At 32.0% G+C, this 15,429-nt stretch overlaps 1 protein-coding gene across 1 annotated transcript; it reads left to right on the plus strand.

Moving 5' to 3' along the window:
• The first annotated feature begins 4,385 nt into the window (after window positions 1–4,385).
• On the plus strand, window positions 4,386–7,216 carry LOC108193017 (uncharacterized). The gene is made up of 3 exons (XM_017359581.2): window positions 4,386–5,138; window positions 5,534–5,881; window positions 5,987–7,216. Exons 1-3 carry the CDS (start codon window positions 4,695–4,697, stop codon window positions 6,599–6,601), a joined length of 1,407 nt encoding a protein of 468 aa, XP_017215070.1. The 5' UTR covers window positions 4,386–4,694; the 3' UTR covers window positions 6,602–7,216.
• Window positions 7,217–15,429: the final 8,213 nt, after the last annotated feature.

A 15,429-nucleotide genomic window follows, 5' to 3' on the forward strand; every position in this document is an offset into this window, starting at 1 on the left:
AAAGTTTGAAGAAATTTATGTCTGAACGCAAGAACATAGATTGTCTCGGCAAGTTGCTGCTAATCAAGTGAATAAATCTTCATTCTAGGTTTCAAAATAAACAAAGAGATAATTTAAACAAACAAAAAGGTGAAATGAAGAAAACAAAGGATCGTAAGAGTGTGTTAATTGAGTGATGGGAAGAAATGAAAAGAATGAGTGGACAAACATCAAAGACAGACCATGGAACGTATGCATCGAACAACTCTTCCCACTAATATATTTCCCTTTCACAACGTCCATGAGGCATATACCCCCATATACACACGACAAATACCTAAAGTATATGGCGAAATTAATGACAAATAATAAAGGCTGTTAGCGGATTGAATTAGATGTTTTGACTAACTGACTGAAATAGATTTTTTGACTAGCGGATTGGATTAGCGGTTTATTGTAAAACTGTTTGAAAAATAACTGTTTGATTAGCTTTTTGTGACCCATATCAAAACCTCTAACCCAAAAAGCTCCTCCAACTAGCTTTTGAAAATTAGTTTTTTGAACCAAAACCTCTGTTTCAATCCGCTAACCACCAAACATTAGCATTAGCGGATTGAAATGATCAAAACTCTAAACCACCCAAAATCTCTAATTTTACCCCAAATATCTAACTTCCAAACATGACCAAAGTGATAGTCTTGATATCAAATATTAGATTTAAGATTTAAGACAGTATCATAACTCTCGTATATGATGTTGAATTTAAAGAATTTTGTTGTAAAACAAATTATTCTATAATATAAATTATAATTTTAAAATAATTTATTTAGCTTTCCGATGCAAACACAATTTGTTCGTGCAATAAAAAATACAAAATTGATCCATATATACACTTGTGAGCAAAATCTATTGACGAAACATATGAGATCTAATTACAAGAGAAAAATACTTGGATACTATGAAATGAACAACTAAATACAAATTATACTTAATATACAAATAAGAATATTTCCTATAAAGATCTACTCCGCCAACTAAAATTGATAGTAAACCATATTGTAATGAGTTAGAATAATGAAGCCATATCTGAGAAGAAAGAAAGGACGATAGGATATAAGATGTGAAATCATGTGTATATCTGCCTAAATATGTCACAACTCAAAAAGATCTTCGCCCCTCCAACCGAATTTGATTTTTTGTTTGTGTTTTTGCGTATTCACATGTCATGTTTATTACCCCATCTTGTTGTTTTTAGGTAATTTACGTCTTAAGTTTACTTTATTAGTTTATTAATAACGCAATAGATATAAGTCTAGATATGATAGTATAAAGAAAGACATCAACACTTGTCTCTTTCATGAGAATTATGCAACTTGTGCCATAATAGTAGAATCTTAATTTCTTAATCCTGTAAAGTAGGAGAGGCTAATTAGCTGTACCCAACACTATTTTACTCCCTCCCTCTGTCCTTCTCATTTGTTTACTGTTACTGTTTTGGGATGTCCCTCTCATTTCTTTACATTACCATAAATAGTAAGTTTTTCTCATCATTACACCCACTCTCTTCCTCCACTATCTCATATTTAACAATAAAAACTACTATTACACCCACTACTTTCCTCCACTATCTCAAATCTATTATTAAATATTCATAGGTCCCACCACTTTACCCACTTTTCATCTAACTTTACTCATTTTTCATACATCATCTTAGTCTCCGTGTCCCCCTCCAATGTAAACAATTGAGGGGGACGGAGGGAGTACGTTGACTAGTGCAGCTAAACGCGTCATTTGGGCCCTAAACACTTCCTTCTTACTGCACTATTTCGAATTCGAAGTGTCAGCTTCCTTTTTTTTTTTAATCAGAATGGAAAAGGAGGGAGAATGGGAGTATCACCAGAACTCAATCACTAGAATGATGATGATGGAACGATTTTTCGTGCAAATTGATTAGAATATATATCACTAAATATTATGATAAAAATGAAATATATTATAAATTAATAGTAAAAATAGATTTAATACACCAAAAATGATGGCAAATAGTACAGAAAAATTAGCCAAAGTTATAAATAAAAAGGACTCCCATTCTGTACGAAATTAACATAGACACATAAATACACTTAAATTTTAGTTTATGACTTGTGAAGAAGTTTTTTTTTAACTTAAGAACCGTAGCGCTACCCAACTACGTGAAATAGATAAACCGCACTTGAACATGCTCTAATTTGGATGGCATAATCACATATTTAATCAGCTGAACCAACTTTTGTGGGCAATTTGTGAAGAAGTTATTGGTCATATTCCTGTGATCTATCGATACGAGAAGGCTAATTCTTCTTTAGCGGAAAAGCAGTTTAATCAGCTGAACCAACTTTTGTGGGCAATTTGCGAAAAAGTTATTGGTCATATCCCTGTAATCTGTCGATATGAGAAGGCTAATTCTTCTTTAACGGAAAAGCAGTTCAATGAGATGATGTGAGTGTTTGGTCCGAGCTTTTAAGTCTGGTTCTAAAATTACAAGTTAAAAACACTAATATATATTGTTTGTGTAAAAAATTAAGAAGTACTTATAAAAATTTATAATGATTGGCTTTTGTTTTATGATTTCTACTTCTTTTCAAAACACATTAATCACTTATAAGTCTTAACTTGTTTCTAACTTATACTTCATTTTTTTTTACTTTAATCAAGAAACACTTATTTTAAACACAACTAAACGGTCCTCATACGTTGTTAAATCTACTTAAAAGAAATAAAAACCTTTTATTGTGGACCCGTATTGCTCCCTTTTTCATTCTATGATATTAATTTAATACAAAATTAGCAAATTTATCTTAAAAATTTTTAGAAAAATAACATTGAGAATGCAGCAGGTCGAGGAACAAATTGTCAATTTCATTAATTTCAGATGAATGAACATAAGCCACTTGCCCGCAAGTCTGATTACGAAAAGTTCTTAACTAAAATAAGTTGATATATAAAATAAAAAAATTAAATAATCTCATGAAGATATCAAAAATAAGGATGATAGTTTTACTTGCTCCAATAGCTTCTGGTCACTCTTAAATTCTATCAAAAATAAGGATGACAATTTTGCTTGCTCCGGTAGCTTCTAGTATAATACTCTCTTCGTTCCAACCATTTCTTTACACTTTATTTTTTGAGATGTCTCATCCAATTCTTTACATTTCAAAACTTACCAAAAAAGTCGGTGGGTTCCACCACTTTTTCACTTTTCTTTCTTTTTCACACTACTTTTACTTCACTATCTTTTTTTTATACCTTAAAAATTAACGGGTCCCACCACTTCACCCATTTTTCTATCCCATTTTCCACTACTTTATACATATTTCTTAACCGTGCCCAACTCATTTGATAGGAAATAGGAGGGATAGAAGGAGTATAAAATAAGGAGTGAATATAAAAAATATTGTTGGAGTTGAATCCACATTAAATCACTAAGAGTCAATATTTAATATTATACTCCCTCCGTTTCAATTTAGATGTCCACTTTGAAGAAAAAATTATGTTTCAAATTACTTGTCCATTTTAACTTTCAATGCAAAATCATATTTCCAAAGTCAATTTTACTCCACATATCTCTTATTTATATTTCCTAGATCAATCTCACACCACATGTTATGATCATTTAACGCAATTAATATGTGAACAACCATTTTTCTTAAACGGTGTGATTTTTCGAAAGTGGACATTTATTTTGAAACGGAGGGAGTATTTAAGAGTGAGTTTAGAAACTATTGGAGATGCTCTAAGAACCCTGGCTAAAATGTGAGTTGTCATATCAAAAATAAAAAATATAGTCAACCTCTTGAAAAAATCACACTCCAACCATACTCATCCTTTGTCTATAATTTTAACCAGTCTCACGTGGATGACTATATTGGTCGAACCTCTACAAGCCTATAGAGAATCGGTAAAAAAATTACACATCATGAGTCGCACTCAAGAGAGACTCAGTCTTTAAAATAGAAACATGTGATATTATTAAGGTTCTATTACGAAACCCTACATTTTAAACATAATTTCAGGATCTAAATTTAAATACATGTCTTTTGCATCGATGTGTGTGTTCAAAAACAATTTTAGAGTATAATACATAAATATGACACTTTTTTCATCCGCAATTCTGCTGGAGAACCCTTATAAATACTAGAAAATTCTAAGGGTTCTTAGGCTAAGGGTTCTAAGTGGAAGATGACTCTACATATCATTTATTACCGTATTGAATTGATATATTTTATTTTAACATAAAAACATAAAAATAATTTATCTAATTATATTTTATATGAATATTAAAATATGGGTAAGATCTGGTACTCCTGTATCAAACAGTTGAGACGGGGAGTAATATTTGAGCTCATTTTCACTTCCCTTTCTTTTTTATATAAAACCAGGGAGAAAGGCGCAAGTCCTGCGGGAGTACTATTATAAGTATATATCAGTGTGCCAAAGCAGGTGTGCTTGTTTTACAGCTAACTACTGCCCGTTCAGCCCTCTTCCTCTTCTCTCTCTGAAAAAACTGAAAACTGTCTCTCTCTATAATTACGTTACCCATTTCGAGTTACAAAACTCACTCTCACTATACACAAACCATGAAAACAACCCCTACATTCCTTCCCCAATTTAACACCTGCTCTTGTCTCTAAACACACACATAAACACACATTAGGGTTTCCAACATTCTAATTGAAATGGATAAAAAACAAGGCTTCTTCTCAAACTTAAAAGACGAAGTCATCCGAAGCTTATCGCCCGCAAGGTCACGCTCCAAGAGTCCGGGTCGTCTCGGCTCATCCGGGTTTCTCGGCCGCCGCAAAAGCAGCCCGAATCACTCTAATTTTGTTAATTCGGATCAGTTTATTTGTAGATCCGGGAGCTTGAGGCCGGGTTTGGGGGAGACATTGACGCCCTTGAAAGAGGGTCCGGATCCGGATGGAGGTGAAATGGGGGATTCCAAACGGGTCGGGTTGGGTCAGTGGATGATGGGTCAGCTCTCTCGGACCCCATCTATGAACCCCAATGTGCAGAAACGGTCTGATCTCAGATTGTTGCTTGGTGTTATGGGGGCCCCACTTGCTCCGGTGCATGTTAGCACGGACCCTTTGCCTCACCTTTGCATCAAAGACACTCCCATTGTATGCATCTTTAATTCATTTTATTATTATTATTATATGTATGTGTATATTAATATTCTGTTCTATGTGGGGTGTGATTAATCTGTTTTCTTTTAGAATTAATTGTGTGACAATAGTTGACTAAATTAGGTTTGATATGGAAGTGTCAATAGTTGTTGGAATTCTGTGACTTTGATTGTATGATATTTCTTTTCAGGGGGTCATTTTCATTTTAAATTTTTACAGGTTTGGTGAGTTTTTTTGTTTCTAATGTCAATTTTTGTGTGGACTAAAATTGGATAGAAGATATTAGATTTTTTTTACTGAATTGGTGTTTTTATGGTTTATTTAATTTTATGTGTTGAAAGAGTTTTTAGTGATTTGGATCTTATTAATATATGTGTTGGTGGTTGTAGGAAACTTCGTCGGCTCAGTACATACTGCAGCAGTATACTGCTGCTTCCGGAGGACAGAAGCTCCAAAACTCGATAAAGAATGCTTATGCTATGGGGAAAGTGAAGATGTTAGCATCTGAGTTTGAAACGGCTACAAGAACCATGAAGAACAAAAATGCCAGTAGAGATGCAGAGACTGGTGGATTTGTGCTCTGGCAGATGAATCCAGATATGTGGTATGTAGAGCTTGCAGTGGGGGCAAGTAAGGTTCATGCAGGTTGTAATGGGAAGCTTGTTTGGAGGCATACTCCTTGGCTTGGTACTCATACTGCGAAAGGTCCTGTTAGACCCCTGCGGCGGGCACTACAGGTAAAATCCCTGCTTTTCTGTTTTTAATTATTGTTCAAGGGGTATTTATCTGTTGTTGGTCTTATGCTTAAAGACAAACATGAGATTTAATGTCATACATTGCAGGGTCTAGATCCGAGAACAACTGCTAGTATGTTTGCTGATGCAAAGTGCATAGGAGAGAAGAAGATTAATGGGGAGGATTGTTTTATCCTAAAGATTTGTGCTGATCCCAAGACATTGAAGGCAAGAAGTGAAGGTCCTGCAGAGATCATAAGGCATGTTCTGTTTGGCTACTTCAGCCAGAAGTCAGGATTACTTATTCACATGGAGGATTCCCATCTTACCCGTATCCAATCTAGTGGCGGCGATGCAGTATACTGGGAAACTACTATCAATTCCTTTCTTGATGACTATCGGCCTGTGGAAGGTATCATGATTGCCCATTCTGGTAGATCTGTGGTCACTCTATTCAGGTTCGGGGAAGTAGCCATGAGCCATACAAAAACTAGAATGGAAGAAGCTTGGACAATTGAAGAAGTTGCATTCAACGTTCCAGGCTTGTCCATGGACTGTTTTATCCCCCCAGCTGACTTAAGATCCGGATCCATTAGTGAGGCTCGGGAATTCTCTCAAGATGGAAGGGGAAACAATGCAATGGCCATCGCAGCTCATCGGGCAAAGGTGGCAGCGCTGGAGACAACGGATGGTACTGAACTAGTTTGGAAGGTTGAAGTCTAACCAAAGGGCATGATTAAATAATTAGGACAATTGTTTATATGGTTAGGTAGCTTATGATTGACTAACACATGATACAGAGAGAGGTTTAGGTTTATGAAGGTAATTTTTAGCTGGCTTAGCCTCTATTATCTGTAAATAGAGCATAATCGGTTCATGGGTATTCCTAAACCTTGGTGGATCTATTTACTCTACCCTGCAGATACCAACAATGGTGTTGGAAGCTTGCTTCCACCGAATGAAGCAAATGGAGGTTATATTTTTATCGTTTACCTTCCATCATTCCATGAACATGAAGGAAGGTGGTGGAGCTTCTGGCGAAGCCATCAATCACTTTACTAATTTTTCGCTACAACGAGTTCGCCTTTGGCAGGGTTGGCACTAGTAGTTTTTTAGTACATCTTTTCCTAGTTGTGTTTGTTTGTTTGTTCTGAAATGGCTATTTTACCGATCTTTATTAGAAGTCTGATAGTTTCCTGGTTTAACATGGAACATGGTTAGCCTAGCTATGGGAGATGATTGTGAAGATCTTGTTTGTTTTTCTTTTTACATAATTAAATTTATATAATCTCCTGTATCTAAAATGGCATCTAAATATTCTGCATTATTACTTTGTCATCTTCTGTGTACTGCCAGACAAAAACTGCAAAGAAGACTTGAAGTTGAATCTAATACAAGTATTGACTGCTATAAATGTCTGATATGAAGAAGTAAAGCTGAATCTATTGTTGTGCAAGCTATTACTGTCGTTTCAGTAATATTTCCTAGCTGGGATGTTATCTTTTCTTGGTTTGCCATAGAAGATAGCATCATAGATCAACTTGTTCAGTGGAAATATTCTTTTGGAGTTGGCTTATTTTTCCCTGGAAATGACCTACCAAAACCCTTTGAACTCTGTGTCTGTGTGTGATTCCACTATTGGTGAAGGCCATGCTTGAAGGCATTAGAGTATAAAATGATCCATCAAAGACACTGGTGGCCCTGCAGAAAAAGCACGGGGGAGAAATATGATGGTGCCAAGCACGGGAAAAAAGCAAATGTGGCGTCTTCTCATCTTTTTCAGTCTTCTTGCTTTAGAAATGTAACTGTCCATACCAATATATAACCAAACCAAACATGTGAAGGAGTTTTAATACAAAAAATGTGATCTGATCTTTTGTTTACACTTAATTAAGGTTTATAATAATAAAGCTGCAAATCTTATACAAATTTACAGTCATCAAATCATGATAAACGAAAACAACCGGATCCAAACCAATTATTCTATAATCCCTTCACTAAACAAACGAGATGCACGCTCGTTTCTTCACATACTTGTTTACCTCAAATTTCCTATCTCCTCGGCTCTCTCGGGAACTAGAGTTTCATTGTTGTTGATGAAATTAGATAGTTATATAACATAAACTTTCATACACACGTACACATATTGACCATATAATTTAAGCTAAGAACTTCTTTTGGGGAGAAGGGTTCCTAATTTTTAAGTAATTTTTCGTGATAATTACCTTGACCTTCTACTAAGAAAAACATTTCTCTTTTGTTCGGACTTGCAATCAGATGCATCGAGGTTCTCGAAACAAACAACTTAATTTGGAAGTTCACAAAGTAGGTTTAAATTTACATTACATGTTTAAAAAGTGTCGGCAAAGAGGTGCTTAGCCAACCCCTAACAAGCCTACTCCTAAATGTGAGCATTTACTACTACTGCATCAAACTCGAACTCATCGACCAATAAATAATTGCAGTGCCGTGCGGAAAAAAATAGACCGTTCAGTAGTTGACCACTTGTCTGCAAACTCAGCTTAACAGGCCTTCAATCACTTCTAATGTTCATGCCCTGTCGAGCAAAGTTGAGCATCAAATAAAATTTTGAAATATATTAAAAAACAAAATAATTTTCAAGGTCGAACATAATTTGGGTTTATTCAGCGATAATAACTCGTGGGGCAGCGCGTCCTTATATAATTTTTTATACTAAAATGAGTTATAAATATTGGTGAGATCTCTGGGATTCATTTTTATCAAATCTCTTAAGTTCTAACCGATCGGTTGTTAGAAATCCTTCATGCTCCAGCTAATACTCGATAGATTTTTCTTGCATGGAGGACAGACGGAGTACATTCAACAATATACTTCCCCATTTTTCATCCTATTTAATTGCTATGTTTTTTCATGTTTTGTGGATGTGTTCATACAAATAGTGGTATATATATATATATTTTTTCAAGTGAATAAATGTGAATGATCTCTTTTACTCCGTTAGTTCAACAAGTTTTATTGTCCATGTAAAAATACTGGCATATTTTATATTGAATAACATGTTGTTTTAATTATAATTACTTATCTATATTGTTTTAATTATAATTATATTGGGTGAGATCGCAGATTGCAGTTTTTTTGATTATTTTGAATATGCATAATTATTTATAAGTATAATTCTTTGTAAATATTTGTGCCTGTGTGAGTTCAACAAAGTCTTAGAGATGTTCGATATGCATAATTAATTACAATTATTTGTGAAATATTTATTTTTGTGGCAATTAGAAGAATGATGTCTTTAGTCTTAGGGGGTGTATTCGATTGAAATTTTAATGAATCGTTTTGAGTCTATGAATTTTAATGGATTGTATGTGATCTTAATTTTGTGCGGATACTTGATAAAATGTCACATGATTAATACAGATTCTTTAGGATTCTTCAAAATCTCATAAATTTTGGTGGGATTTCAAAAAATTTGAAATACACTAAAAAATGCCACAAAATCTATTATTTTATGAAATCCAAAAAAAATCATAAGCATTTGAATACCATCAGATTTAATGAATTTTAAACAATCCGAATTGAATACCATCGGATTTTAAAATCCTAATCGAATACCACCAGATTTTGTAACATAATTTAAAATCTCAATTGAACACTCCAAGATTTTAATGAATTTCAACAATCTCAATCGAATATCCTCGGATTTCATGAATGAAAAAAAATGCTTTAAAAACAATCTCAATCGAACACTCCAAGATTCAAAAATGTGGCAGAGTTGATTTAACATAGATTCATAAATGCTTCAATCTGATGGATTTTGGTGGAATTTTAAAAAACTTAATATACATCGAATTTTTTTTCAAAATTTCACAAAATCCAAAAAAAAATCCACCAGTTTTTGAATACCATCATATTCTGATGAATTTTAAATAATTCCAATTGAATTCTATCAAATTTCTATAAACATAATTTAAGATTTTATGGTAGGAAACAAAAGAAGCATAAAACAAGAAGAAAAAAAAAATTACGGCAAGTTATGGTTCATAACATAATCGAAAAATTTGACATGAATACGAGTATAGTTGAAAATAATCAAAAAATTAAAGCAACAACATATCTTGATCTAGAATATTTGATGTTGAAAATCAATCCCTTTAAATCTTTGATATCATATTGAAAATAAGTTCATCAAAAATTTTACAATATTTTTGAAATATTAACTCAAGATCCAAATATATATTTGAGACGAGGATATTGATATATTATACGCAAAAGTCACAACCAGCTGGTGATTCAAAATTATTACCATTTCTAATTTAATTTCAATATCTATTACAAATGCATAATTAATCAACATTGAGGAGATTGACCGGTACATTTAAGTATAACTGCTGCGACAGCAAAAATATCACCGAGCCTTCTGTGCATAGCTATAAGCTCGCAAAGACATGACTGTGATTGCACTTTGATACCATTGCAGCATGTTGGAGATGGTTGTACTTTCGGATCGTCAAACGATGGAACACACGGTATTATCACTCCAAAATTACATCTCTCGCCATTTAATGTCGTCAATCCTGATACCAGAAACAATACCGTGATGATTGTAACCATGAATGTAGAATTTGCCATTTTAACAATTCGAAGATCTTTAATTTTCGACTGAAAGTTTATAGAATAGTATCAGTAATAATGAGAGTTATGAAATGGGTTGCTAGTGTGGTATGTATATATAGCAAGGGGTTGTTTAGTATATATAGGCAGAGATTAGGTATTTGTTTAGAGTCGTATCATTTTGAAAAAAAGTTCCTACAAAATAACATATCTTATTTACTGAAAGGCACTATTTCGCATGAATCATTGAATCATATTAATTAAAAGATTTTATCTCATTTATTATATGCAAAATTTATAATCAATATCATACGTATAAGAGCATCTCCAACCATAGAGTACCCTTAGCTAAAATGTGAGTTGGCATACCATAATTAAAAATTATAGCCAACATCGTCAAAAAAGTACACTCCAACCACGCCCACCTATTGTCTATAATTTTAGCCAACCTCCTACGGATGGCTAAATTTGTCGAACCTCTGCAGGTCTGTAAGAAAATCTGTAGGAAGATTGCACATCATTTATTACCATATTGAACTGATATATTCTATTTTAACAATTTGAAATATTAATAACATACTATTTTTAAATTATAGCCAACCAAGATAGCCAATACCATTGAAGCAAAATGTGTTACAGGTTCAGCAAATTTTACATAAAGTCTTACATGTCCAATTTAGCCAACGATTATAGCCAACGCCGTTGGAGATGCTCTAACATTAGTAAATAATGACAGAGGAATTTTCTAGATACAGTAAAAACTCTATAAATTAATAATGTCGGGACCAGAGAAATTTATTAATTTAGAGAGTTATTAATTTATTGATAAATTAATAATTATTAATTTAAAGAGTTTTTAACCGATTATACTGTACATACCAACCAAAAAGACAAATTAGTGCATGCCTTTTTGAATTACATTGCACTGAATCTTGGGACTTAACCTAAATTAATAACTACTGTGTTCATATGTATTGAAAATCAATAATGACTGTTAAAATATTGTATAGCAAATGTAAACAAAAGAAATAAATGTGCTCAATGTACAATATTCTTAAACAAATTTCTATGAATAATTAACTTATGATTTTCTTGGGACCGAAAATTATAAAGGGATCTTTCGAAAAGTTATTATCTTATTATTTTTATCGAGTTTTTCAATTTTTTACATTGGCCCAAGTTGGGACCAGACAAATTTATTATTTTAGAGAGTTTATTAATTTACCGAGTATTAATTATAAAGAGTTTCCGTATTATTACTCATGACTAACATCGGATGAATCATCGATTTGACCGAATTTTGTGAAATTGGATTTGCAATCCGTCTGACTTATTGATTAATCAGCTGATTTTTAAAATATTCAATTATTATGATTTAATAAAATATTATATATACATATGTATGTATGTATGTACGTATGTAAATAATTGTAAATATAATATATAATTATATGACAAAGACTCTGATTCGGCAAGGATCTATTATTTTATCAAGTTTTCGATAATTTTAGGTAAGTAGTAATTTAATAAATAATAAAATTCTAAATATTTAATATTTTAATAAATATCATAATACTGAGGATATGTGTACATATAAAAATCAACATAAAACGACTTTAAATACAAATAAATTTTAATTTAGATTATTTTTATAATGTAAATAATTTGTCTTTAAAAAAGATGAAGAAAAAAAAATATATCGAAAGAATAATTTAAAGCAAAACACAAGTTAAAAAGTTAGTTCTAGTTTAAGAACTTTAAGGGGTCGTTTGGTTGGTGCTTCTCTGGTATCAGGTATGGGTTTTGTTCATTCCAAACTCATACCTGATGTTTGGTTGAAAATTTTCTTTTATCAACCCCATTACTCAAACCCACAAGGTATGAGATTTTCATACCCAAGGGGGGAGGTGGATATGAAACATGGGTTTCTGGAATCAAATTCTTTTTCTTTTATTTCATTACTATTTATATCATTTCATGTAAATTATTAATACAAAATGAAATTAATGACTCAAAAATGTATGTAAATATTAATTTAATGATATTTTAAATTAATTACAACTAATAACTAATAAATATTATAATTCAATCATATTTATTCCACCACTCAACCAAACACCTGATATCAGAAATGATACCTCAAACACATACCATCTTAACCCGATTCCTCATTCCAACCCCATACCCCCTCTCCAACCAAACGACCCCTAAGGCCATTTAGTAGAAGAAGAGGTGGGCTATGACAAATAAGGCCTGAGACTAAAATACACGAGCATTAGCCCGTCCAAATGTCCAATATCTCAATTTTGCTTTCCTAGTAAACTGGCTCGCCCAATCATACTTGACTTCAAGTGATATAGCCCTGTAAAAGAACCCGTTAAATATATTTTCCCCTCTCATTTAATTTATATATGTTTTTTATTTACTATTATACATCCAATTTAAATTTTGTATAAAATATTTATTTATGTTTTGTTTTAATATATTTAGGATTAAAAAATTAAATATTGATTTTTTATTAAAAAATTTAGAAAAATAAGTTATAAAAATATATTTTACCGAAGAATTAAAATGTGTGTATGCAACCCGTGTCTCAGTATATACTATTGGATGGGATCGAGGAGTACTAAACAAATCTTCTAAAAGATCATGCAAATAATTTGTGATTAGAAATATATGTAGAAATTTGAATTCTAACATGTCAACAAATATAAAATTAATTGGTAAAATTCTAACATGTCAAGAAATGAAGAATGATGCGAAGAGAAGTTAGAGCAAATTCAACAATGTCCTAAATTGATGTTCTCAGTACACAAAGAACAAGAAGTTTCTAAATGATATTTTAATCTGGCGCACACTGCAGACCTTTGTACATGAGTATTCAGGTTCTCAACATCTTGATGCTGATAGTTAGTTAGAGTAGAAACACCACAATGTATTTGATTACTTTTGCGATTATTTCTTTATGTCACACACTGTGTAATCGAGCCGAGCTGAGTCCAACACTGCTAGGCTCGGCTCGAGTTCAACTAAAAAGTTCGGGATTCGAGCTCGAGTTCGAGTTCGATCGAGCCTTTAATTTCAATTTCGAAACTCGATTCGTAAATAGTTCGATAGGCTCGAGTTCAGCTCGAAAACTCGAATCGAGTCACCAAATATTGACTAAAACTCGAAATATGATCAGTTTGGATCGAGTTTGATTCGATTAAATATATAAATTATATATATAATATTAAATGTAATTGTAAAAATATATTTATAATAAAAAATTTAAAAATAGTAGAGGCTTAATAAGGCTCGCAAACTCTACGAGCAGAGTAATTTGAAACTCAAGTTCGGCTCGGTAAGATACCAAATAGCTTGAGCTCGAGCTCGGCTAAATTATTATCGAATCGAATTTGAATATTTTACAAGCTGAGCTCGAGTAGCTCACGAACAGTTTGGTTTGTTTACAGAGTTTGGTTTGTTTACAAACTTGGGCCGCAGTAATTACACAGTTCATCATATTCAGTAGCTAGTATTGAAATATGGAGCGAATCATCTATTAGCAGAACAGTCCTTCCATAGTTCCATTGCATCAAAATTCACATATCAAACATTGCAATTTGCACCATATAAAGAGAGTCTGGATCCTCTGTCTCCTTTTCTATTGATCACTTCCTTAATTTGCACGTGAATCATAGTTTCTCTTTATTTTTTCTCTGATAATTTTTCACCGTTAAACTTTTTGAAATTTATATAACCTGCATTTTTATTATTAAAATATAAAATATGTGTATAAAAAATATAAATTATGATTTCATCCCACAGATAATAACGAGGCCCCCTGCATGCACAGTAATCTTATAATTAAAATTAGCCTTTTATATAAAATCGGTCAATTTGTTATTTAATAATAAATTAATGTTTTTTAATTATTTCAATGATATTAAAAATATAAATGATATGTGGCAAAAAAATATAAATGATGTAATTCTAATCATTTATATTTTTTAATTCTAATTTTAGCTAAAAAATATTAGTGTGCATGCAAGGGGGTCTTGTTATTATTTGTAGGATGAAATTAGTTTATATATTTTATGCACATACTTGTTACTTTTCTAGTTTAAAAAATGCAAAATTTGGGTATATATTATTATATTAAAATAAATCTTATATTCAACATGATTTTTTATAAAAAAATAAATAAAATTAAACTATATAAAATATATTTTAATAATAAAAATGTAGGTTATATAAATTTGAAAAAGTTTAACGGTGAAAAAACTATGATTCACGTGCAAAGTAAGGAACTGACCAATAGAAAATAAGAGACATACAAGGGGACAGAGACCGAGGATCCAGACTCATATAAAGACAACTTTCGGGATCATACTAATAAACTGATGCAGTCAATTGCGGTTTCTAGATAACTTTAGGTCGAGTGCAGCTTTTAATTTTATTTTATAATTCTGGCGGCAGAAAACAAATATATTGCACTAATGTGTTGAGTGAGATTAAAATAAGTATTTTTTATTTAAAATAAAAAAAGTGAAGCAGAAGTTACAAGTTAAGACTTATAAGTAATTATAGTGTTTGGAAAATAAGCGGAAGTCATGAAACAAAAGTTATTGTCTGTTTCGTCAAGGCCGCTTCTAGCTTTTTTTGATAAAAAGACGGCTTTTACTTTTTTTTTATCCGTTTGTGTAAAAAACCAGAAGCACTTGTAAAATGTTGAAAAGTTGAGAATACTGACTTTTGTTTGAGTATTTCTACTTCTTTTCCAAACAGTTTAATCATTTATAAGTTTAATTTACCTCTCATTTCTAGTTCACTTCTTTACCTCTTTCTCAAACAGTTTAATCACTTATAAGTCTCAATTATTTTTCACTTTTATTATATTTTTTATTTTAATCAATAAGCACTTTTTTTAAGGTTACACAAACAGTTTCCAACATTCTCGACCTTTTACAAGT

The sequence above is a fragment of the Daucus carota genome, chromosome 6 (assembly GCF_001625215.2).
Source record: "Daucus carota subsp. sativus chromosome 6, DH1 v3.0, whole genome shotgun sequence".
Taxonomy (NCBI): domain Eukaryota; kingdom Viridiplantae; phylum Streptophyta; class Magnoliopsida; order Apiales; family Apiaceae; genus Daucus; species Daucus carota.